Raw genomic sequence first — 27,300 nt, 5'->3', positions numbered from 1 at the left:
GAAACCACATTCTAGATGTACGGATTGCATTGACAAAAGTTATCGCTCACTAAAAGTACAGACCTGAACAAAATGTCAGTAATGTCTGACAAATTGAAACATCTCTCATTTTCAGTGTGCAGGGTAAATCTAACCACCTACTCCTCTCTCTCCTCTCTACAGTGTGTAAAGCAGGTTTATTCTGGTCTGTACTGCATTAAATGTCCTCGTATCAGCTTCACTAGAGTCCAGTCTAACCCCCTTCTCCTCTCCTCTCTCTCCTCATCTCTCTCCCGTCTCCAGTCTGCAGAGCGGGATTCTTCCGATCGGTGCTGCAGACCCCTGCCTGCAGTAAATGTCCTCCTCACAGCTTCACCAGAGTCCAGGGTTCCGTAGGTTGTACCTGTGAGGAAGGATACTATAGGAGAGACAGTGACCCGCCCAACATGGCCTGTACACGTATGTACTACACCTCACTATGCCTCATTATTCATTACATACTATGCTGCTACATATGATCTGCATACCGTAAAACTTCTCAAATATCTGCCTGTTCCTTTTAATAGAAGTGTGTAACGGCACATATTTCAGCAAATAAACAGCTGTTTAACGTATATGCAGATTCTAAATGAATTGTTTTCAAGATTACCATGAATTACCATGAATTGTTTACAAGGTTTAATATTTGATTTGTGACATTAAATAATTCAGTAATGACTCGAAGAAAGGATGGCAATCATCAGTTTTTGTCGCCAGTAAGAAAGTGCTAGCCATTGGCTGCTAACAGCTGAGAAAGTGCTAGCCATTGGCTGCTAACAGCTGAGAAAGTGCTAGCCATTGGCTGCTAACAGCTGAGAAAGTGCTAGCCATTGGCTGCTAACAGCTGAGAACTGCTAGCCATTGGCTGCTAACAGCTGAGAAAGTGCTAGCCATTGGCTGCTAACAGCTGAGAAAGTGCTAGCCATTGGCTGCTAACAGCTGAGAACTGCTAGCCATTGGCTGCTAACAGCTGAGAAAGTGCTAGCCATTGGCTGCTAACAGCTGATAACTGCTAGCTAACAGGCAAGCACAACAACATAATATTAATAATAATAGTAATAATTATTATTATTATTGTTATTATTATTATTTATTTTCCATACATATTGGTAGTATACCACTGCATACATTAATACTGTAGTAGTTATCAGTAGTATACCACTCCATACATTAATACTGTAGTAGTTTTCAGTAGTATACAACTCCATACATTAATACTGTAGTAGTTATCAGTAGTATTCCGCTGCATACATTAATACTGTAGTAGTTATCAGTAGTATACAACTCCATACATTAATACTGTAGTAGTTATCAGTAGTATTCCGCTGCATACATTAATACTGTAGTAGTTATCAGTAGTATACAACTCCATACATTAATACTGTAGTAGTTATCAGTAGTATTCCGCTGCATACATTAATACTGTAGTAGTTATCGGTAGTATACCACTCCATACATTAATACTGTAGTAGTTATCAGTAGTATACAACTGCATACATTAATACTGTAGTAGTTATCAGTAGTATACAACTGCATACATTAATACTGTAGTAGTTATCAGTAGTATACCACTCCATAAATTAATACTGTAGTAGTTATCAGTAGTATTCCGCTGCATACATTAATACTGTAGTAGTTATCAGTAGTATTCCGCTGCATACATTAATACTGTAGTAGTTATCAGTAGTATTCCGCTGCATACATTAATACTGTAGTAGTTATCAGTAGTATACAACTCCATACATTAATACTGTAGTAGTTATCAGTAGTATACAACTCCATACATTAATACTGTAGTAGTTATCAGTAGTATACAACTCCATACATTAATACTGTAGTAGTTATCAGTAGTATACAACTCCATACATTAATACTGTAGTAGTTATCAGTAGTATACAACTCCATACATTAATACTGTAGTAGTTATCAGTAGTATACAACTCCATACATAAGCTCCACAGTAGTTATTAGTTGGAGGGACTCAGACCTTCGTAACAAAGCCTGCACATGTAAATACAACACTACCATTTACACAAAAGGGTGATTCTACGATAAGAGTGCCCTTTGATATTTTAAGTAGAACTTGTTTTTGCATTTTAACATGTCCCTCCGTCAACCCTGTGTCACTTCTAGGAAGATTTAACCCCACTTAATCCCAAAATGTATTCAAGTTTCCCCGTCATTGTAAAAGCCTAGTTATTTTGTTGCTTTGACCAAGTTCTGAAGATGATTATTTATTTCATGTGATTTAAGATTCAGCTACAGTACCAGAAGTTTGGACACACCTACTCATTCCAGGGTTTTACTTTTATTTTTTTACTATTTTCTACATTGTAGAACAATAGTAAAGACATCAAAACGATGAAATAACACACATGGAATGATCTACAGTGCCTTGCAAAAGTATTCATCCCCCTTGGTGTTTTTCCTATTTTGTTGCATTACAACCTGTCATTTAACTGAATTTTTATTTTCTGACATTTTTTCACCTTTAATTAACCAGGTAGGCTAGTTGAGAACACCTTTATTTAACCAGGTAGGCCAGTTGAGAACACCTTTATTTAACCAGGTAGGCTAGTTGAGAACACCTTTATTTAACCAGGGAGGCTTGGTGAGAACACCTTTATTTAACCAGGGAGGCCAGTTGAGAACACCTTTATTTAACCAGGTAGGCCAGTTGAGAACACCTTTATTTAACCAGGGAGGCCAGTTGAGAACACCTTTATTTAACCAGGTAGGCCAGTTGAGAACACCTTTATTTAACCAGGTAGGCCAGTTGAGAACACCTTTATTTAACCAGGTAGGCCAGTTGAGAACACCTTTATTTAACCAGGTAGGCTAGTTGAGAACACCTTTATTTAACCAGGTAGGCTAGTTGAGAACACCTTTATTTAACCAGGGAGGCTAGTTGAGAACACCTTTATTTAACCAGGTAGGCTAGTTGAGAACACCTTTATTTAACCAGGGAGGCCAGTTGAGAACACCTTTATTTAACCAGGGAGGCTAGTTGAGAACACCTTTATTTAACCAGGTAGGCTAGTTGAGAACACCTTTATTTAACCAGGGAGGCCAGTTGAGAACACCTTTATTTAACCAGGTAGGATAGTTGAGAACACCTTTATTTAACCAGGTAGGCCAGTTGAGAACACCTTTATTTAACCAGGTAACCCAGTTGAGAACACCTTTATTTAACCAGGTAGGCTAGTTGAGAACACCTTTATTTAACCAGGTAGGCTAGTTGAGAACACCTTTATTTAACCAGGTAGGCCAGTTGAGAACACCTTTATTTAACCAGGTAGGCCAGTTGAGAACACCTTTATTTAACCAGGTAGGCCAGTTGAGAACACCTTTAATTAACCAGGTAGGCCAGTTGAGAACACCTTTATTTAACCAGGGAGGCCAGTTGAGAACACCTTTATTTAACCAGGTAGGCTAGTTGAGAACACCTTTTTTTAACCAGGGAGGCTTGGTGAGAACACCTTTATTTAACCAGGGAGGCCAGTTGAGAACACCTTTATTTAACCAGGTAGGCCAGTTGAGAACACCTTTATTTAACCAGGGAGGCCAGTTGAGAACACCTTTATTTAACCAGGTAGGCCAGTTGAGAACACCTTTATTTAACCAGGTAGGCCAGTTGAGAACACCTTTATTTAACCAGGTAGGCCAGTTGAGAATACCTTTATTTAACCAGGTAGGCTAGTTGAGAACACCTTTATTTAACCAGGTAGGCTAGTTGAGAACACCTTTATTTAACCAGGGAGGCTAGTTGAGAACACCTTTATTTAACCAGGTAGGCTAGTTGAGAACACCTTTATTTAACCAGGGAGGCCAGTTGAGAACACCTTTATTTAACCAGGGAGGCTAGTTGAGAACACCTTTATTTAACCAGGTAGGCTAGTTGAGAACACCTTTATTTAACCAGGGAGGCCAGTTGAGAACACCTTTATTTAACCAGGTAGGCTAGTTGAGAACACCTTTATTTAACCAGGTAGGCCAGTTGAGAACACCTTTATTTAACCAGGTAACCCAGTTGAGAACACCTTTATTTAACCAGGTAGGCTAGTTGAGAACACCTTTATTTAACCAGGTAGGCTAGTTGAGAACACCTTTATTTAACCAGGTAGGCCAGTTGAGAACACCTTTATTTAACCAGGTAGGCCAGTTGAGAACACCTTTATTTAACCAGGTAGGCCAGTTGAGAACACCTTTAATTAACCAGGTAGGCTAGTTGAGAACACCTTTATTTAACCAGGGAGGCCAGTTGAGAACACCTTTATTTAACCAGGTAGGCTAGTTGAGAACACCTTTATTTAACCAGGTAGGCCAGTTGAGAACACCTTTATTTAACCAGGTAACCCAGTTGAGAACACCTTTATTTAACCAGGTAGGCTAGTTGAGAACACCTTTATTTAACCAGGTAGGCTAGTTGAGAACACCTTTATTTAACCAGGTAGGCCAGTTGAGAACACCTTTATTTAACCAGGTAGGCCAGTTGAGAACACCTTTATTTAACCAGGTAGGCCAGTTGAGAACACCTTTAATTAACCAGGTAGGCCAGTTGAGAACACCTTTATTTAACCAGGGAGGCCAGTTGAGAACACCTTTATTTAACCAGGTAGGCTAGTTGAGAACACCTTTATTTAACCAGGTAGGCCAGTTGAGAACACCTTTATTTAACCAGGTAACCCAGTTGAGAACACCTTTATTTAACCAGGTAGGCTAGTTGAGAACACCTTTATTTAACCAGGTAGGCTAGTTGAGAACACCTTTATTTAACCAGGTAGGCCAGTTGAGAACACCTTTATTTAACCAGGTAGGCCAGTTGAGAACACCTTTATTTAACCAGGTAGGCCAGTTGAGAACACCTTTAATTAACCAGGTAGGCCAGTTGAGAACACCTTTATTTAACCAGGGAGGCCAGTTGAGAACACCTTTATTTAACCAGGTAGGCTAGTTGAGAACACCTTTATTTAACCAGGTAGGCCAGTTGAGAACACCTTTATTTAACCAGGTAGGCTAGTTGAGAACACCTTTATTTAACCAGGTAGGCCAGTTGAGAACACCTTTATTTAACCAGGTAGGCCGGTTGAGAACGAGTTGTCATTTACAACTGCGACCTGGCCAAGATAAAGCAAAGCAGTTCGACACAAACAACAACACAGAGTTACACGTGGAATAAACAAGAGTACAGTCAATAACACAACAGAAACAACAACACAGAAACAACACAGAAACAGTTACACATGGAATAAACAAGAGTACAGTCAATAACACAGTAGAAACAACAACACAGAAACAACACAGAAACAGTTACACATGGAATAAACAAGAGTACAGTCAATAACACAACAGAAACAACAACACAGAAACAACACAGAAACAGTTACACATGGAATAAACAAGAGTACAGTCAATAACACAACAGAAACAACAACACAGAAACAACACAGAAACAGTTACACATGGAATAAACAAGAGTACAGTCAATAACACAGTAGAAACAACAACACAGAAACAACACAGAAACAGTTACACATGGAATAAACAAGAGTACAGTCAATAACACAACAGAAACAACAACACAGAAACAACACAGAAACAGTTACACATGGAATAAACAAGAGTACAGTCAATAACACAACAGAAACAACAACACAGAAACAGTTACACATGGAATAAACAAGAGTACAGTCAATAACACAGTAGAAACAACAACACAGAAACAACACAGAAACAGTTACACATGGAATAAACAAGAGTACAGTCAATAACACAGTAGAAACAACAACACAGAAACAACACAGAAACAGTTACACATGGAATAAACAAGAGTACAGTCAATAACACAACAGAAACAACAACACAGAAACAACACAGAAACAGTTACACATGGAATAAACAAGAGTACAGTCAATAACACAGTAGAAACAACAACACAGAAACAACACAGAAACAGTTACACATGGAATAAACAAGAGTACAGTCAATAACACAGTAGAAACAACAACACAGAAACAACACAGAAACAGTTACACATGGAATAAACAAGAGTACAGTCAATAACACAACAGAAACAACAACACAGAAACAACACAGAAACAGTTACACATGGAATAAACAAGAGTACAGTCAATAACACAGTAGAAACAACAACACAGAAACAACACAGAAACAGTTACACATGGAATAAACAAGAGTACAGTCAATAACACAGTAGAAACAACAACACAGAAACAACACAGAAACAGTTACACATGGAATAAACAAGAGTACAGTCAATAACACAACAGAAACAACAACACAGAAACAGTTACACATGGAATAAACAAGAGTACAGTCAATAACACAGTAGAAACAACAACACAGAAACAACACAGAAACAGTTACACATGGAATAAACAAGAGTACAGTCAATAACACAGTAGAAACAACAACACAGAAACAACACAGAAACAGTTACACATGGAATAAACAAGAGTACAGTCAATAACACAACAGAAACAACAACACAGAAACAACACAGAAACAGTTACACATGGAATAAACAAGAGTACAGTCAATAACACAGTAGAAACAACAACACAGAAACAACACAGAAACAGTTACACATGGAATAAACAAGAGTACAGTCAATAACACAGTAGAAACAACAACACAGAAACAACACAGAAACAGTTACACATGGAATAAACAAGAGTACAGTCAATAACACAACAGAAACAACAACACAGAAACAACACAGAAACAGTTACACATGGAATAAACAAGAGTACAGTCAATAACACAGTAGAATCAACAACACAGAAACAACACAGAAACAGTTACACATGGAATAAACAAGAGTACAGTCAATAACACAGTAGAAACAACAACACAGAAACAACACAGAAACAGTTACACATGGAATAAACAAGAGTACAGTCAATAACACAGTAGAAACAACAACACAGAAACAACACAGAAACAGTTACACATGGAATAAACAAGAGTACAGTCAATAACACAACAGAAACAACAACACAGAAACAACACAGAAACAGTTACACATGGAATAAACAAGAGTACAGTCAATAACACAACAGAAACAACAACACAGAAACAGTTACACATGGAATAAACAAGAGTACAGTCAATAACACAGTAGAAACAACAACACAGAAACAACACAGAAACAGTTACACATGGAATAAACAAGAGTACAGTCAATAACACAGTAGAAACAACAACACAGAAACAACACAGAAACAGTTACACATGGAATAAACAAGAGTACAGTCAATAACACAACAGAAACAACAACACAGAAACAACACAGAAACAGTTACACATGGAATAAACAAGAGTACAGTCAATAACACAGTAGAAACAACAACACAGAAACAACACAGAAACAGTTACACATGGAATAAACAAGAGTACAGTCAATAACACAGTAGAAACAACAACACAGAAACAACACAGAAACAGTTACACATGGAATAAACAAGAGTACAGTCAATAACACAACAGAAACAACAACACAGAAACAACACAGAAACAGTTACACATGGAATAAACAAGAGTACAGTCAATAACACAGTAGAAACAACAACACAGAAACAACACAGAAACAGTTACACATGGAATAAACAAGAGTACAGTCAATAACACAGTAGAAACAACAACACAGAAACAACACAGAAACAGTTACACATGGAATAAACAAGAGTACAGTCAATAACACAACAGAAACAACAACACAGAAACAGTTACACATGGAATAAACAAGAGTACAGTCAATAACACAGTAGAAACAACAACACAGAAACAACACAGAAACAGTTACACATGGAATAAACAAGAGTACAGTCAATAACACAGTAGAAACAACAACACAGAAACAACACAGAAACAGTTACACATGGAATAAACAAGAGTACAGTCAATAACACAACAGAAACAACAACACAGAAACAACACAGAAACAGTTACACATGGAATAAACAAGAGTACAGTCAATAACACAGTAGAAACAACAACACAGAAACAACACAGAAACAGTTACACATGGAATAAACAAGAGTACAGTCAATAACACAGTAGAAACAACAACACAGAAACAACACAGAAACAGTTACACATGGAATAAACAAGAGTACAGTCAATAACACAACAGAAACAACAACACAGAAACAACACAGAAACAGTTACACATGGAATAAACAAGAGTACAGTCAATAACACAGTAGAATCAACAACACAGAAACAACACAGAAACAGTTACACATGGAATAAACAAGAGTACAGTCAATAACACAGTAGAAACAACAACACAGAAACAACACAGAAACAGTTACACATGGAATAAACAAGAGTACAGTCAATAACACAACAGAAACAACAACACAGAAACAACACAGAAACAGTTACACATGGAATAAACAAGAGTACAGTCAATAACACAGTAGAATCAACAACACAGAAACAACACAGAAACAGTTACACATGGAATAAACAAGAGTACAGTCAATAACACAGTAGAAACAACAACACAGAAACAACACAGAAACAGTTACACATGGAATAAACAAGAGTACAGTCAATAACACAGTAGAAACAACAACACAGAAACAACACAGAAACAGTTACACATGGAATAAACAAGAGTACAGTCAATAACACAGTAGAAACAACAACACAGAAACAACACAGAAACAGTTACACATGGAATAAACAAGAGTACAGTCAATAACACAGTAGAAACAACAACACAGAAACAACACAGAAACAGTTACACATGGAATAAACAAGAGTACAGTCAATAACACAACAGAAACAACAACACAGAAACAACACAGAAACAGTTACACATGGAATAAACAAGAGTACAGTCAATAACACAACAGAAACAACAACACAGAAACAGTTACACATGGAATAAACAAGAGTACAGTCAATAACACAGTAGAAACAACAACACAGAAACAACACAGAAACAGTTACACATGGAATAAACAAGAGTACAGTCAATAACACAGTAGAAACAACAACACAGAAACAACACAGAAACAGTTACACATGGAATAAACAAGAGTACAGTCAATAACACAACAGAAACAACAACACAGAAACAACACAGAAACAGTTACACATGGAATAAACAAGAGTACAGTCAATAACACAGTAGAAACAACAACACAGAAACAACACAGAAACAGTTACACATGGAATAAACAAGAGTACAGTCAATAACACAGTAGAAACAACAACACAGAAACAACACAGAAACAGTTACACATGGAATAAACAAGAGTACAGTCAATAACACAACAGAAACAACAACACAGAAACAACACAGAAACAGTTACACATGGAATAAACAAGAGTACAGTCAATAACACAGTAGAAACAACAACACAGAAACAACACAGAAACAGTTACACATGGAATAAACAAGAGTACAGTCAATAACACAGTAGAAACAACAACACAGAAACAACACAGAAACAGTTACACATGGAATAAACAAGAGTACAGTCAATAACACAACAGAAACAACAACACAGAAACAGTTACACATGGAATAAACAAGAGTACAGTCAATAACACAGTAGAAACAACAACACAGAAACAACACAGAAACAGTTACACATGGAATAAACAAGAGTACAGTCAATAACACAGTAGAAACAACAACACAGAAACAACACAGAAACAGTTACACATGGAATAAACAAGAGTACAGTCAATAACACAACAGAAACAACAACACAGAAACAACACAGAAACAGTTACACATGGAATAAACAAGAGTACAGTCAATAACACAGTAGAAACAACAACACAGAAACAACACAGAAACAGTTACACATGGAATAAACAAGAGTACAGTCAATAACACAACAGAAACAACAACACAGAAACAACACAGAAACAGTTACACATGGAATAAACAAGAGTACAGTCAATAACACAACAGAAACAACAACACAGAAACAACACAGAAACAGTTACACATGGAATAAACAAGAGTACAGTCAATAACACAGTAGAAACAACAACACAGAAACAACACAGAAACAGTTACACATGGAATAAACAAGAGTACAGTCAATAACACAGTAGAAACAACAACACAGAAACAACACAGAAACAGTTACACATGGAATAAACAAGAGTACAGTCAATAACACAGTAGAAACAACAACACAGAAACAACACAGAAACAGTTACACATGGAATAAACAAGAGTACAGTCAATAACACAGTAGAAACAACAACACAGAAACAACACAGAAACAGTTACACATGGAATAAACAAGAGTACAGTCAATAACACAGTAGAAACAACAACACAGAAACAACACAGAAACAGTTACACATGGAATAAACAAGAGTACAGTCAATAACACAACAGAAACAACAACACAGAAACAACACAGAAACAGTTACACATGGAATAAACAAGAGTACAGTCAATAACACAACAGAAACAACAACACAGAAACAGTTACACATGGAATAAACAAGAGTACAGTCAATAACACAGTAGAAACAACAACACAGAAACAACACAGAAACAGTTACACATGGAATAAACAAGAGTACAGTCAATAACACAGTAGAAACAACAACACAGAAACAACACAGAAACAGTTACACATGGAATAAACAAGAGTACAGTCAATAACACAACAGAAACAACAACACAGAAACAACACAGAAACAGTTACACATGGAATAAACAAGAGTACAGTCAATAACACAGTAGAAACAACAACACAGAAACAACACAGAAACAGTTACACATGGAATAAACAAGAGTACAGTCAATAACACAGTAGAAACAACAACACAGAAACAACACAGAAACAGTTACACATGGAATAAACAAGAGTACAGTCAATAACACAACAGAAACAACAACACAGAAACAACACAGAAACAGTTACACATGGAATAAACAAGAGTACAGTCAATAACACAGTAGAAACAACAACACAGAAACAACACAGAAACAGTTACACATGGAATAAACAAGAGTACAGTCAATAACACAGTAGAAACAACAACACAGAAACAACACAGAAACAGTTACACATGGAATAAACAAGAGTACAGTCAATAACACAACAGAAACAACAACACAGAAACAGTTACACATGGAATAAACAAGAGTACAGTCAATAACACAGTAGAAACAACAACACAGAAACAACACAGAAACAGTTACACATGGAATAAACAAGAGTACAGTCAATAACACAGTAGAAACAACAACACAGAAACAACACAGAAACAGTTACACATGGAATAAACAAGAGTACAGTCAATAACACAACAGAAACAACAACACAGAAACAACACAGAAACAGTTACACATGGAATAAACAAGAGTACAGTCAATAACACAGTAGAAACAACAACACAGAAACAACACAGAAACAGTTACACATGGAATAAACAAGAGTACAGTCAATAACACAACAGAAACAACAACACAGAAACAACACAGAAACAGTTACACATGGAATAAACAAGAGTACAGTCAATAACACAACAGAAACAACAACACAGAAACAACACAGAAACAGTTACACATGGAATAAACAAGAGTACAGTCAATAACACAGTAGAAACAACAACACAGAAACAACACAGAAACAGTTACACATGGAATAAACAAGAGTACAGTCAATAACACAGTAGAAACAACAACACAGAAACAACACAGAAACAGTTACACATGGAATAAACAAGAGTACAGTCAATAACACAGTAGAAACAACAACACAGAAACAACACAGAAACAGTTACACATGGAATAAACAAGAGTACAGTCAATAACACAACAGAAACAACAACACAGAAACAACACAGAAACAGTTACACATGGAATAAACAAGAGTACAGTCAATAACACAACAGAAACAACAACACAGAAACAACACAGAAACAGTTACACATGGAATAAACAAGAGTACAGTCAATAACACAGTAGAAACAACAACACAGAAACAACACAGAAACAGTTACACATGGAATAAACAAGAGTACAGTCAATAACACAACAGAAACAACAACACAGAAACAGTTACACATGGAATAAACAAGAGTACAGTCAATAACACAACAGAAACAACAACACAGAAACAGTTACACATGGAATAAACAAGAGTACAGTCAATAACACAACAGAAACAACAACACAGAAACAGTTACACATGGAATAAACAAGAGTACAGTCAATAACACAGTAGAATCTGAATACAGTGGAAATACATAAAATAGTCCAAATTGGTGAAGTGAAATGAAAAAAATTATTTGTTTAAAAACATTTTTTTAAATAAAAAACAGAAAGGTGGTGCGTGCATATGTGTTCAAAACCCTCTGCTATGAAGCCCCTAAATAAGATCTGGTGCATAGTGGATCCTTTATGGAATAAGAGTGGATGTTATTGTCTTATCTTCTAGCAATTTGTTATAGTTATAGCAGAATAACACAATATGTTATAGTTTCAGCAGAATAACACAATATGTTATTGCCCTACAGGACCACCTTCTGCTCCTCGTAATGCCATTTCCAATGTAAACGAGACGTCGGTCTTCCTGGAATGGGCGGTTCCCGAGGAGACTGGCGGCAGGAAGGATGTCAGCTATAACATCCTGTGTCGTAAGATCAGCGTTGACAGCAGACGCTATGAGGAGTGTGAGAGCACGGTGCGGTTCCTGCCCCAACGCAACAGTCTCAGGAACAACTCTGTGATGGTGGCAGACCTTCTGGCTCACACTAACTACACGTTCGAGGTGGAGGCCGTCAATGGAGTGTCTGAGCTCACCAACCCCGGACGTCAGTTTGTCTCTCTCAACGTCACCACCAATCAGGCAGGTTAGTGTCTTCACATGATCTGTATATATTATATCCATTATCTTTACCATAGACCAACCAGGCAGGTTAGTGTCTTCACATGATCTGTATATATTATATCCATTATCTTTACCATAGACCACCAGGCAGGTTAGTGTCTTCACATGATCTATATATTAATTACATCCATTACCTTTACCATAGACCAACCAGGCAGGTTAGTGGAACTGTCTATATACTTTATATACCACAACCAACATATCGAGGCTCCACAGACAGAGACAATGAGAGACGAAGAAAGAAAAGAGAAGAAACTCAAACCCATTAGCCCACTCCGTCAGTGAAACACACCCATTGGAGCCTCACACCTTGCCCTGCGGACACCAACCAATTAATGATACAGCAGAGATCCTCTCTCCGAACACCTCTTCTCTGACTCATGTCTTTGGAGAAGCCCTGTATTTGGATACTTTCTCCATAGACATTGGATTATTGATTATTATTATTTGACCCTGTTGGTCATCTATGAACGTTTGAACGTCTTGGCCATGTTCTGTTATAATCTCCAACAGCTAAAAGAGGACTGACCACCCCTCATAGCCTGGTTCCTTTCTTCCTAGGTTCTGGCCTTTCTAGGGAGTTTTTCCTAGCCACCGTGCTTCTACACCTGCATTCCTTGCTGTTTGGGGTTTTAGGTTGGGGGGTTTCTGTATAGCACTTTGTGACATCAGCTGATGTATAAAGGGCTTTATAAACACATTTAATTGATTGACAGATTGAGGGATAGAGAGGGGAGGACTCGATAGCTTAGCTTATCTCACACATTACGTAGCATTTCAATTACCTGTGACACTAGGCCAACTATCCATGCAGAGTGTTCTGAGTCCTCTGACAAGGTTGTACAACTCTTCCTGTGGACTGGATTTCCTACTGTGAATTAGATTTCTAATTAAATGAGCTGCTTTCAGGGGATCGCCCAATCCTATTGGAAGCCAGTTAAGTATCTGAAGATTTCATTGTAAAATAAAACACAAGAGCACTTTACTGAAGCCATTCCATGCAATATATGTATATAAAACCAGTCAACAGTTTGGACACACCTCCTCATTAAAGGTTTTTTCTTTAGTTTTACTATTTTCTACACTGTAGAATTATAGTGTAGACATTAAAACTATGATTTAACACATATGGAATCATGTAGTAACCAAAAAAGTGTTAAACAAATCAAAATATATTTTATATTCTTCAAAGTATCCACCCTTTGCCTTGAGAGCTTTGCAAACTCTTGCCATTCAATTCAAATCCAATCAATAAATGTACATAACAATAACGAGGTAATATACACAAAAAAAGTGTATATGCATAGATAATAAACAGTGAGTGTAAAAACCAAGGGGGGGTGGGTTCAATGTAAAGAGTCCGGGTGGCTGTTTGATTAGTTTAGTTGTTCAGCAGTCTTATGGCTTGGGGGTAGAAGCTGTTAAGGAGCCTTTTAGACCTAGACTTGGCGCTATGGTAACGCTTTCTCTCAACCAGCTTCACCTGGAATGCTTTTCCAACAGTCTTGAAGGAGTTCCCATATATGATGAGCACTTGTTAGCTACTTTTCCTTCACTTTGCGGTCCGACTCATCCCAAACCATCTCAATTGGATTGAGGTTGGGTGATTGTGGAGGCCAGGTCATCTGATGCAGCACTCCATCACTCTCCTTCTTGGTCAAATAGCCCTTACACAGCCTGGAGGTGCATTGGGTCATTGTCCTGTTCAAAAACAAATGGTAGTCCCTCTAAGCGTAAACCAGATAGGATGGCGTATCACTGCAGAATGCTGTGGTAGCCATGCTGGTTAAGTGTGCCTTGAATTCAAAATACATTTGAAATAAATCACAGACCGTGTCACCAGCAAAGCACCCCCCCACCAACACACCTCCTCTTCCATGCTTCACGGTGGGAACCACACATGTGGAGATCATCCGTTCACCTTCTCTGTGTCTCACAAAGACACAAGGTCGGAACCAAAAATCCCAAATTTTGGACTCATCAGACCAAAAGAAAGATTTCCACCGGTCTAATGTCCATTGCTTGTGTTTCGTGGCCCAAGCAAGTCTCTTCTACTTATTGGTGTCCTTTAGTAATGGTTTCTTTGCAGCAATTTGACCATGAAGGCCTGATTCACACGGTCTCCTCTGAATAGTTGATGTTGAGATGTGTCTGTTACTTGAACTCTGTGAAGCATTTATTTGGGCTGACATTTCAGATGCAGTTAACTCGAATGAGCTTTTCCTCTGCAGTAGAGGTAACTCTGGGTCTACCTTTCCTGTGGCGGTCCTCATGAGAGCCAGTTAACTCTAATGAGCTTTTCCTCTGCAGCAGAGGTAACTCTGGGTCTTCCTGTCCTGTGGCGGTCCTCATGAGAGCCAGTTAACTCTAATGAACTTATCCTCTGCAGTAGAGGTAACTCTGGGTCTACCTTTCCTGTGGCGGTCCTCATGAGAGCCAGTTAACTCTAATGAGCTTTTCCTCTGCAGCAGAGGTAACTCTGGATCTTCCTTTCCTGTGGCGGTCCTCATGAGAGACAGTTAACTCTAATGAGCTTCTCCTCTGCAGCAGAGGTAACTCTGGGTCTTCCTGTCCTGTGGTGGTCCTCATGAGAGACAGGTAACTCTAATGAACTGATCCTCTGCAGCAGAGGTAACTCTGGGTCTTCCTGTCCTGTGGCGGTCCTCTTGAGAGACAGGTAACTCTAATGAACTGATCCTCTGCAGCAGAGGTAACTCTGGGTCTTCCTGTCCTGTGGCGGTCCTCATGAGAGACAGTTAACTCTAATGAACTTATCCTCTGCAGCAGAGGTAACTCTGGGTCTTCCATTCCTGTGGCGGTCCTCATGAGAGCCAGTTTCATCATAGCGCTTGATGGTTTTTGCGACTGCACTTGAAGAAACTTTCAACGTTCTTGAAATGTTCTGCATTGACTGACCATCATGTCTTAAAGTAATGATGGACTGTGTTTTCTCTTTGCTTATTTGAGCTGTTCTAGCCATAATATGGACTTGGTCTTTTACCAAATAGAGCTGTCTTCTGTATACCACCCTTACCTTGTCACAACACAACTGACTGGCTCAAACATATTAACAAGGAAAGAAATTCCAGAAATGAACTTTTACCAAGGCACACCTGTTAATTGAAACGTACCCCAGGTGACTACCTCATGAAGCTGGTTGAGAGAATGTCAATAGTGTACAAAGCTGTCAACAAGGCTAAGGGTGACTACTTTGAAGAATCTCAAATATGGAATATATTTTGATTTGTTTAACACCTTTTTGGTTACTACATGATTCCTTATGTGTTATTTCATAGTTCTGATGTGCGTCCACATTTTTGACTAGTACTGTATATATACACACACACAACCACACACACACACACACACAACCACACACACACACACACACACACAGACACACCACTATACCCCACTATTATAGTATATATATCAACATAACACTATACCCCACTATTATAGTATATATATCAACATAACACTATACCTGTCACGCCCTGACCATAGTTTACTTTGTATTTTCTATGTTTTGATTGGTCAGGGTGTGATCTGAGTGGGTATTCTATGTTTCATGTCTTGTTTGTCTATTTCTATGTTCAACCTGATATGGTTCTCAGTCAGAGGCAGGTGTTCGTCATTGTCTCTGATTGGGAACCATATTTAGGTAGCCTGGGTTTCACTGTGTGTTTGTGGGTGATTGTTCCTGTCTATGTGTTTTTCACCAGATAGGCTGTTTAGGTTTTCGTTACGATCGTTACGTTTATTGTTTTTGTAGTGTTTGTGTTTAGTGTGTTTTTTTTCATTAAACATGAATCGCAATCGACACGCTGCATTTTGGTCCGATCCTTGTTCTACCTCTTCATCAGAGGAGGAGATAGAAGAAAACCGTTACAGAATCACCCACCACCAACGGACCAAGCAGCGTGTCAACAGGCAGGAGCAGCGCGAGGAGAAGCGCAATAAGGATTTCTGGACATGGGAGGAAATCCTCGACGGGAGAGGACCCTGGGCTAAACCAGGGGAGTGTAGCCGCACTAAGGTGCAGCGGGAGAAGAAACAACAGGAACAGCCCAAGGAGGAGTACAGTATTGTTAGTGTTCAAATACTGGAGAGTTGAGACCAAATCACGGACGCTGGACAGAGTGTATTTCAGTTGTAACGAAAGACAGTTTTAATGAGTCAGAGATATCTTGTCCCGCCGTTTTACGTGCACGGACCTAGTTCACATAACTCGGCAAGGAGCCAGGTGAAAAAGAGGCCTATACAATGGTTACATACATTTTTATACATAGAATAAAGTAGGTGGAGTCTTGTCGTTTCGGTCTTCTTGACTGGTCGGAGGGTTGGAGGCGGGCCTTGCTCTAGCCAGAGCGGGCCCCATTGGTGCACAGCAAAAGTTCTTTGCTCTTGGGACCGGCCAGTTAGAGGGAGATGAGATGTGTGTTTATATAAGGAAGAGGGGGTCAGTCTTATGGCTGGGTGTATGTGTTCTTACGACGGAATGTCTTTGTTTATATGAGCTATGTGTATGAATATTTATATAACAAATCCCCCTCTTCACATCTATTAGACGTGAAAACTATAGCAGAAAGGTGGCGGTTGCAATCGTGGGTATACATAAGGTGGTGCTCCTAACCTTGTCTGGTTTGCATGGTGGGTCTGTAGGTGTAGTGCTACGTTTGGGACGGGAGTGATTGGAGGGAGTGATATCAGGAAAGGAGTTAGGGACATGTGTAGGGGTTGGTGTATGTGATGTGGCAGGGTGAAATAGTTGTTCAATTAACCATGTGAAAGTCCTAGGGTTACTCCAAATATCAGTATGAATATCACAAATAAGGGACCAGATATCCCCAGCCTCACCCAGAGAGGGAGAAATTTCCCTCTAACTGGGCGAGGTTCCCTTCTCAGGGGAGGCGGAGTTTGATGCCGCATCACCTGAGGAAGGAGTGTCTTCATTTGGAATCGAATTTAGGCCGCTCAAATCAGCTCTGACTTCAGTCAGTGTTCTAGAAGGAATTGGGGCTGGGGTGCAATGTGTAAGGCGGTGCCAAGGTGTTGCCTGATTTACCTTTGACCTGGACTGAGTGTGAAGTAACCTCCTTCACTTCGTACGGTCCAGTCCACCTGGGTTCCAGCCACTTTCTCTTGTGGACTGTAACCCTCAACCCGTCACCAACCTTTACCTTCAGTAGTGGCGTGTCCCCCGGCAGCTCCCCCTCCTGGACCTTGTGAACCTGGGTAGAGAGTGCTGCAGAGAGAACCGTCAGTTTTTTCACATAATTAGACATTACAATTTGTTGTACATCAAGGGCGGGCATATGACCTCCCTCCCTTGGTGGACCATGCATGACTCTACCAGTCATTATCCCAAAGCTATCTTAGCTTTTGGTTTGACGTTCCACCAGATTTTGGGATTGGGGCCTGTACACAGATCCAAATCTGTGGGTTATGCCAAATCTTTCTTCCACCTGTCTCAGGTGTTTGTTAAATGTGAGCCATTTGTCAAATTTGATTTGTCTTGGGATGCCATACCTGGGTATTAGTTTGGTTTGTAGCCACTTAAAAGACTGACCTAGCATCCTCCCCTTTTGTTAGTATTGCCTCTACCCATTTGGAGAACCTATCTACTATGACTAGGAGATAGAGTTTGCCTTTAGATACATTTTCGGGGCCCATGTCGGTGTAGTCTATCCTAATATCCTGAAAACATGCATTAGGAATTACGTATGAGCCCATTGGTGTTTGATATGGTTTCTTTGGGTTGTGTCTGTCACAACCATTGCATTCGTCACAAAATAAATCATCGTCATAAAATAAGTCAGTCATATTTTTTATGTGAGGGTGCCACCAGATGTGCGAGGCCTTTTTGGAGGGTCTTTAGTTTGCCTTCGTGTGTGGGGCCATGTGTTTCTCATAAAAGTTCTGGGTCCATCAGTGTGGCCTGCTTCATGGGCATGGGCTGAGTCTGTATAGATATCCAGTCTTTCCTTTTCCTCTGATGAGGACCTGCGTCAATCCGATGATTTCAGCTAATTTGGCCGATGCTGGTTGAGGGTTGATGGCTGATTGAAGGGTGACATGTGAACCGTCTGGGAGTTGCTGTTTCCTTCTTCTGCCGTGGGCGGTGGGCATTTTTATGACCAGGGGATGGTGCTCCCAGTCATTCCCTGGAACTGCGGTTGGTTGTATGCGGGTTGCTGATGCATGGGTGTGGGTCCTGGTTGCTGATGTTCGTACTGTTGAGGTCTATTTCCACCCCTTTCCTTCCCATATGGACCTCTCGTAGAGTTCCACTGGCGTTGTTGTGGTGTGAGTGGGTATGGACACTCTCGTGAGTAGTGCCCTGGAGTTCTACAGTTGAAACAAACCCCTCTTTTTTGAATGGCCTGGTATCCATTGCGGCTGGTATGCAAATTGTGGTTGCGGGGGATACCAAGGCCCCGGGTTGGCTGGTTGAGGACCGGCCTGCTGTTGAATCATCTGGGAGATAGTCTGGGCCACTATTTGAGAGATGTCTGTTTTGGTGCCCGTCTCCTTCGTTTCTTCCGCCACCATCTGTTTCTTAGGTTTTTTCTCCTTGTTGTGCTTCCTTCAATTGGAGTTTCAGGAGTTGTACCTGGAGGGACTGCACCTGGCTCTCAGCACCCCCTCTTTCCTTGTTGTGCTGGGTCACATGGTGGTGCACATGAGTGTTGAATTGGGTCAGAGGAAGTGCAAACAACCCTACCGTTCCTCTGAGTTTGGTTTTAACATCTCCGGGACACCCGTTGACCACCATTTCCTTCCACATGCTGAGTGTGGTATCAGTGTGATCGAATGGTTCTTCGTGGACCGATCTCCATGTGGTCTTAGCCCTGTCCAGGTATGCTGCAGGTTGCTCACCTGGGTTGATTGTAAAGGAGGATAAGGTGGCATGGTTTCTTTCTGTAGGGTATGCTCTCCGTAGAACTTCCCATAATCTGGTACGGAAGTGGTCTATGGGCAGTGTTGGGGCCCGCCATCCAAGGTCAGCTGCTGTCATGAGGGCCTCCATGGTTCCGTGGTCGGTGGCTCTTGCTAGAAGTGCTTTCATGTCTCCTAGGCAGAGTTGCAGGCCTGACGTAAGTGTCTGCAGTTGATGTAGCCACGCTGAAGCTCCTCCATGTAGGCTAGGCATCTGTCCCATCAGTGTTGTTAAATCAGTCATTTTCCAGGGCTGGTACTCCACAGTGTGTGCATCACCTGGTGTCGGTCGCAGGGGGTACTGTCCTGCCATCTCCTGCTCTCGCTCTCTTCTATCAGCAATTCTGGAGGACCGACGGAGTGTTTCGGACCCCATTGATTCGGTAACTTTGGTTACTGTTCCTCTCATTATGCCTTCCACACGGTAGGCTCCCTCTCTGTTGTTATCTTGGTTAGCTATTAGCTCCCTGAGTTCCTTAGCTCGAGCTATTGATGATTTCAGCAGCTCCTGCATCTTAGTCACGTTTGGAGCTCCCATCGGAGCTGGGGTGAGCACCATGTCAATTTCTTCTTCGTTTTCGATGTCCATGTTCTGATGACAGTCCTCCCTATCCGTCTGATAGAAGTGGTTTGAATCTAATCTTGTTTGTAGGTGTCCTCTGGTTTCAGAGGTGAGAGAGTTCACAGAGGAGCATTGCGGCCTCCGTTCCTGGGGGAGGTCTCCTGCTCCTGGAATCCCAGTTTCGAACTGTTCACATACCATATGGCCAGCCGTTATCCCCAGGGTAATTTCCCCTTTTAACTCCCCTTGGTCTATTCTCAGAACTGGAGCCTGTATTGTGGGAGGTGCCCTGGGCAGGAATGGGTTGTGTGACGGGCTCCGGTGATTTTGTCCCTTTGAGTATGGCGGGGGCTGAACTGCCTCCATTGTCAATTGTGGATATAGTGAGGGAGAAACGGCCACAGGGGGAGCCGTGGGCAAGTTCTCAGGCGGAGCTTTAACATCCCCCGACGCCACAATGGCCACGCCCATCATGTCTGGTGTGTTTTTGGGCAGCACCCTCCTACTCTCCTGTATGGCCCATGTACCTATCTTGAGCTCCCCCTCTGCTCTCTCTCTCTCTCTTGTACCTACTTTTTTGAACCTGTGTATGTTGTTTCTCTCCGCCTCACTCGCTTTTGCATGCTCTACTGCGTCCTCTAATTCTGTCTGCATATCTTGGAGTTTCCCCCCTGTAGGTGGTCCTCCGCTAAAATAACCTGCTTGTGTCCATCTTATCCGTAATCCTTTCCACACTTTCTCCACTTTCCCATACTGTTTTTTACCTCCCGCTCTATCAATCATACTCTGATCTAAATATTCATTGAATTTTAGTTTGGGCGTGGTAGCTGCAGACATTTTATCTAGTTCGTCTGATAATGTGTATACTGCGTTATTTAGGTATATTCAATCCTTACTATGTGGTGTTTATTTCTATCGTTGTATGCGTAGCCTGTCCCTGGTCGAGACAAAGGGGGTTATCAGTATGTGACGCCCGCCACGTGTGTATTTCACCGGTATTTTATTTGAATTTGTTCAGCGATTCGTTTAGGTATTTTCTATAAATGATTATGCGATTTCCTTTTGGAACAATATATCAGTGAATATATGCGGTTCTATAACAATTTTCAGAGTAATTCTAGCTCTTTAGGAAATATAGATAGAATGTCTAGACAACCAAGGGTTGTTCAGTGAATTATTTAAATACTTTCTGTAAACAATTCAGTAAATTCCTTTATGAACTTATATCAGTAAATTCGAGCGATTCTATAGCAATTGTCAGAATAATTATATATCTTTAGGAAATATGGATAGAATAGAAAAACCCCAAAATCAGTGTGTAGCTTTTAGCGTCTGTCAAACAAAGTCTGTACTAAGCTCGGCGGCTTATTTAAATACTTTCTAGAAACAATTCAGTAAGTTCCTTTATGAACTTATATCAGTAAATTCCAGCGATTCTATAGCAATTGTCAGAATAATTTTAAACTTTAGGCAATATCAACAGGAATGAAAAAAACGAAAATCAGTATTCCATTCGATACTAAGGTGGCTTTGTCTACCAGCACGTGTGCATAATAGCCCAGTTACGTATCCCAACCTACTCCGCGACAAACGTTTCTTTCAATTTAATTTCCCCCATCTCCAAATCATGGAATGTCAACTCTGGTTCATCTTATGTTTATTGTTTGATGTGCAATAGCCACATCATTCCCGATCTCTGTCTAGTGGAAGGCCAAACTTACATATCCTATATCTATTCGACTACACCTCTAACATAACCAATTAAACAGTTTACAACTCATTCAATAGGATCTTTTACATGCAGATTCAGTCGATCTATTAATTAACTAAATCTCTAAACACAACCAATTAAACAGTTTAGAACTTATTCAATAGGAACTTTTACGTGCATACTACACTTCTAAACAAAACCAATTAAACAGTAAGCACTTATTTAATAGGAACTTTTACATGCTTTTACATACTACACTTCTAATAATAGGCCAATTGATAAAAAATAAAAATACAAATAAAAAATAAAAACGAGCAAAACAAGATCTCCCCGATCAATGTCTTAGGTTCTTATGTAAAAAATTTGGGCACCGATTCATACTCACGCCCAGTACTTTCTGATCAAAATTTGGTTTAGGCTATAATACAATATGCAGATTTCGATATAACGGGCTCTGCTCACCTTTATATAGAGCGCTCCGATCAGATTTCCTGAGGCAAGATGAATGGCTGGGGAAGTCACTCTTCCGTCTGATTTTTTAGCCGTGATCAGTCTCGTCCTCTCACACTAACTTATAATAGATCGAATTCAAGAACAACCAAACTCTGCTACCAATTCTGTTAGTGTTCAAATACTGGAGAGTTGAGACCAAATCACGGACGCTGGACAGAGTGTATTTCAGTTGTAACGAAAGACAGTTTTAATGAGTCAGAGATATCTTGTCCCGCCGTTTTACGTGCACGGACCTAGTTCACATAACTCGGCAAGGAGCCAGGTGAAAAAGAGGCCTATACAATGGTTACATACATTTTTATACATAGAATAAAGTAGGTGGAGTCTTGTCGTTTCGGTCTTCTTGACTGGTCGGAGGGTTGGAGGCGGGCCTTGCTCTAGCCAGAGCGGGCCCCATTGGTGCACAGCAAAAGTTCTTTGCTCTTGGGACCGGCCAGTTAGAGGGAGATGAGATGTGTGTTTATATAAGGAAGAGGGGGTCAGTCTTATGGCTGGGTGTATGTGTTCTTACGACGGAATGTCTTTGTTTATATGAGCTATGTGTATGAATATTTATATAACAGTATGGAGTATACTACTTGGGAGGAGATCGACAGGTGGGCGGCCGACCCAGGGAGAGTGCCGGAGCCCGCCTGGGATTCGCTGGAGCAGTGCGAGGAAGGTTACCGTAGAATGGAGGCGGTGAAAGCAGAGAGGCGCTGGTATGAGAAGGCAGCACGGCGACGCGGATGGAAGCCTGAGAGGCAGCCCCAAAAATTTCTTGGGGGGGGGCTAACAGGGAGTATGGCTATGCCAGGTAGGAGACCTGAGCAGACTCCCTGTGCTTACCGGGGGGCTAGAGAGACCGGACAGGCACCGTGTTATGCAGTGGTGCGCACGGTGTCTCCAGTGCGGGTGCATAGCCCGGTGCGGTATATTCCAGCTCCGCGTGTCTGCCGGGCTAGATTGAGCGTCGAGCCTAATGCCATGAAGCCGGCTCTACGCAGCTGGTCCCCAGTGCGTCTCCTTGGGCCGGCTTACATGGCACCAGCCTTGCGCTCTGTGTCTCCGGTTCGCCTGCATAGCCCAGTGCGGGCTATTCCACCTCGCCGCACTGGCAGGGCGACCGTGAGCATTCAACCAGGTAAGGTTGGGCAGGCTCGGTGCTCAAGAGCTCCAGTGCGCCTGCACGGTCCGGTTTTTCCAGTACCACCTCCACACCCCAGCCCTCCGGTAGCAGCTCCCCGCACCAGGCTTCCTGTGCGTGTCCTTGGCCCAGTACCACCAGTGCCAGTACCACGCATCAGGCCTACAGTGCGCCTCGCCTGTCTAGCGCTGTCGGAGCCCTCCTCCTCTCCAGCGCTGTCGGAGTCTCCCGCCTGTTTAGCGCTGTCAGAGCTTTCCGCCTCTACAGCGCTGCCGGAGTCTCCCGCCTGTTCAGAACTGCCAGTTAGCATAGAGCTGCCAGTTAGCATAGAGCTGCCAGTTAGCAAGGAGCTGCCAGTTAGCAAGGAGCTGCCAGTCTGCAAGGAGCTGCCAGTCTGCATGGAGCTGCCAGTCTGCATAGAGCTGCCAGTCTGCATGGAGCTGCCAGTCTGCAAGGAGCCGCCAGAGCTGCCTGTCTGCAGGATGCCGCCAAAGCTGCCAGTCTGCAAGGAGCCGCCAGAGCTGCCAGTCTGCAAGGAGCCGCCAGAGCTGCCAGTTAGCATGGAGCAGCCAGGGCCGCCAGTCAGCATGGAGCAGCCAGGGCCGCCAGTCAGCATGGAGCAGCCAGGGCCGCCAGTCAGCATGGAGCAGCCAGGGCCGCCAGTCAGCATGGAGCAGCCAGTCAGCATGGAGCAGCCAGTCAGCATGGAGCAGCCAGAGCAGCCAGTCAGCATGGAGCAGCCAGAGCTGCCAGTCAGCATGGAGCAGCCAGTCAGCATGGAGCAGCCAGAGCTGCCAGTCAGCATGGAGCAGCCAGTCAGCATGGAGCAGCCAGAGCTACCAGTCATCATGGAGCAGCCAGTCAGCATGGAGCAGCCAGAGCTGCCAGTCGACCAGACTCTTCCAGATCTGCCAGTCGTCCAGACTCTTCCAGATCTGCCAGTCGTCCAGACTCTCTCAGATCTGCCAGTCGTCCAGATTCTCCCAGATCTGCCAGTCGACCAGATTCTCCCAGATCCGCCAGTCGACCAGATTCTCCCAGATCCGCCAGTCGACCAGATTCTCCCAGATCCGCCAGTCGACCAGATTCTCCCAGATCCGCCAGTCGACCAGATTCTCCCAGATCCGCCAGTCGACCAGATTCTCCCAGATCCGCCAGTCGACCAGATTCTCCCAGATCCGCCAGTCGACCAGATTCTTCCAGATCTGCTAGTCGACCAGGATCTGCTGAAACCGCCAGCCAGCCAGGTTCTGGTAGTTTCTACTACCTGCCTGGGCTTCCTCTCAGTGCTGAGCTTCTTCTCAGTGCTGAGCTTCTTCTCAGTGCTGAGCTTCCTCTCAGTGCTGAGCTACCCATCTGTCCCGAGTTACCTCTGTCCCGAGCTGTCCCTCTGTCCCATGTTATCATTGTGGTGGGTAACCTATTTAGGGACGTTTAGGAGGGGGATTAAAACTGTCATGGAGTGGGGTCCACGTCCAGCGCCAGAGCCGCCACCGCGGACAGATGCCCACCCAGACCCTCCCCTATAGGTTCAGGTTTTGCGGCCGGAGTCCGCACCTTGGGGGGGGGGTACTGTCACGCCCTGACCATAGTTTACTTTGTATTTTCTATGTTTTGATTGGTCAGGGTGTGATCTGAGTGGGTATTCTATGTTTCATGTCTTGTTTGTCTATTTCTATGTTCAACCTGATATGGTTCTCAGTCAGAGGCAGGTGTTCGTCATTGTCTCTGATTGGGAACCATATTTAGGTAGCCTGGGTTTCACTGTGTGTTTGTGGGTGATTGTTCCTGTCTATGTGTTTTTCACCAGATAGGCTGTTTAGGTTTTCGTTACGATCGTTACGTTTATTGTTTTTGTAGTGTTTGTGTTTAGTGTGTTTTTTTTCATTAAACATGAATCGCAATCGACACGCTGCATTTTGGTCCGATCCTTGTTCTACCTCTTCATCAGAGGAGGAGATAGAAGAAAACCGTTACAATACCCCACTATTATAGTATATATATCAACATAACACTATACCCCACTATTATAGTATATATATCAACATAACACTATACCCCACTATTATAGTATATATATCAACATAACACTATACCCCACTATTATAGTATATATATCAACATAACACTATACCCCACTATTATAGTATATATATCAACATAACACTATACCCCACTATTATAGTATATATATCAACATAACACTATACCCCACTATTATAGTATATATATCAACATTATAGTAAAACACTGAAGTAAAGCAGACATTTACTTTTTTGTTTATTTTATTAAACTTTTTGTTGTTTATGTAACAATTTATAACAACAATTTAATACATTGACGTAAACAGTAGACAACTTACCATTTGCATACATACAATTTCCACAAGCATTAATGACATCACACTTGCTCAGACATACATGTTCCCACTGTATCCACACCCAAGGCTGTTTCTAATGCTTGTGGGACTCGAACTGCAGTAAAAAAAAAGTAATTGTTTGTCTGGCTACAACATAACACAATTTGAAGTCATATGGGGAAATCAGTAGTCTGGCTAACACCTAACTCTGGATTGGCTCTTTGATGTTGTCGGCACAATGCGTTGATAATGAAGAAGGCTGGGCTTTTACTGGTTGGCTGTTCCCAGCCACACACAGCCCCTGAGCCCCGCCCCCTTCTTTTACAACGGTTGAATTTTCCAATCCAACCAATAAGAAGACTCAACACCAGAGAGGAAAAAAAACATTTAAGAGAATGAATCAAACCCTGTTGCACAATTTATGAGCAAATATGGCATTAACAGGGTCCTTTTGAGATCAGTGCGGCCACATCTCTACCTACGCTGTGAGTCACGTGGATCGCGTAAGCCAGGCTACTTAATCACAGCAAACAGAATAAAATTCAAGTCTAATGTTTCTGTTAAAATAATGCCTGGAGTATCCAGCAGCCGTGGATAATCTCTGGCCACTCGACTGTCTTGGCCCCATTCTGTCTGGTTCACTGAGCCCTCTGGATCACGGTCTCCTTCATGTAACTTGGTTTGCCGGCCAGATGTTGTCCGTTTTCAAAATGCACAAATCTTTCAACATATACTTTACCAGGCAGGACCCAGCTCGGTGTGTCACTTGGTTTGTCCGCAGATGAATTAATGCGTGTGTTTCATGTAGAAAAAAGGTGATGTTTACAGAATACTCACTGAGTATTCAGTCTTTTATGCTCTTCGTTAACTTCAGGCTATAGTTGAGTCATCTAAAGGATACCTAGTCAGTTACACAACTGAATGCGTTCAACCGAAATGTGTCTTCCTCATTTAAGCCAACTCCTCTGAATCAGAGGTGCGGGGGGCTGCCTTAATCGACATCCACATCTTTCGGTGCCTGAGGAGACAGATTTTTACACCTTACTGGCTTTGCAATTCGAACCAGCGACCTTTCAGGTTACTGGTCCAATGCGCTTAACCGCAAGGGAGGAGATTTTAAGGGATAGTTTCACCCACATTTCTACATGACATACGTTGAAGAGG

The 27,300-nt window shown here is 41.6% G+C and overlaps 1 protein-coding gene across 1 annotated transcript in view; it reads left to right on the top strand.

Moving 5' to 3' along the window:
• The window catches only part of LOC139422644 (ephrin type-A receptor 5), a 178,725-nt gene that overhangs the window by 69,717 nt on the left and 81,708 nt on the right, over nucleotides 1-27,300 (top strand). The window contains exons 4-5 of the mRNA XM_071173794.1: nucleotides 283-438; nucleotides 12,550-12,885. Coding sequence (XP_071029895.1) covers nucleotides 283-438; nucleotides 12,550-12,885 — 492 coding nt within the window. The remainder of the gene's footprint in view (nucleotides 1-282; nucleotides 439-12,549; nucleotides 12,886-27,300) is intronic.

The sequence above is a fragment of the Oncorhynchus clarkii genome, chromosome 12, assembly GCF_045791955.1.
Source record: "Oncorhynchus clarkii lewisi isolate Uvic-CL-2024 chromosome 12, UVic_Ocla_1.0, whole genome shotgun sequence".
NCBI lineage: Eukaryota > Metazoa > Chordata > Actinopteri > Salmoniformes > Salmonidae > Oncorhynchus > Oncorhynchus clarkii.
This window is presented reverse-complemented; position numbering and strand designations above follow the sequence as displayed.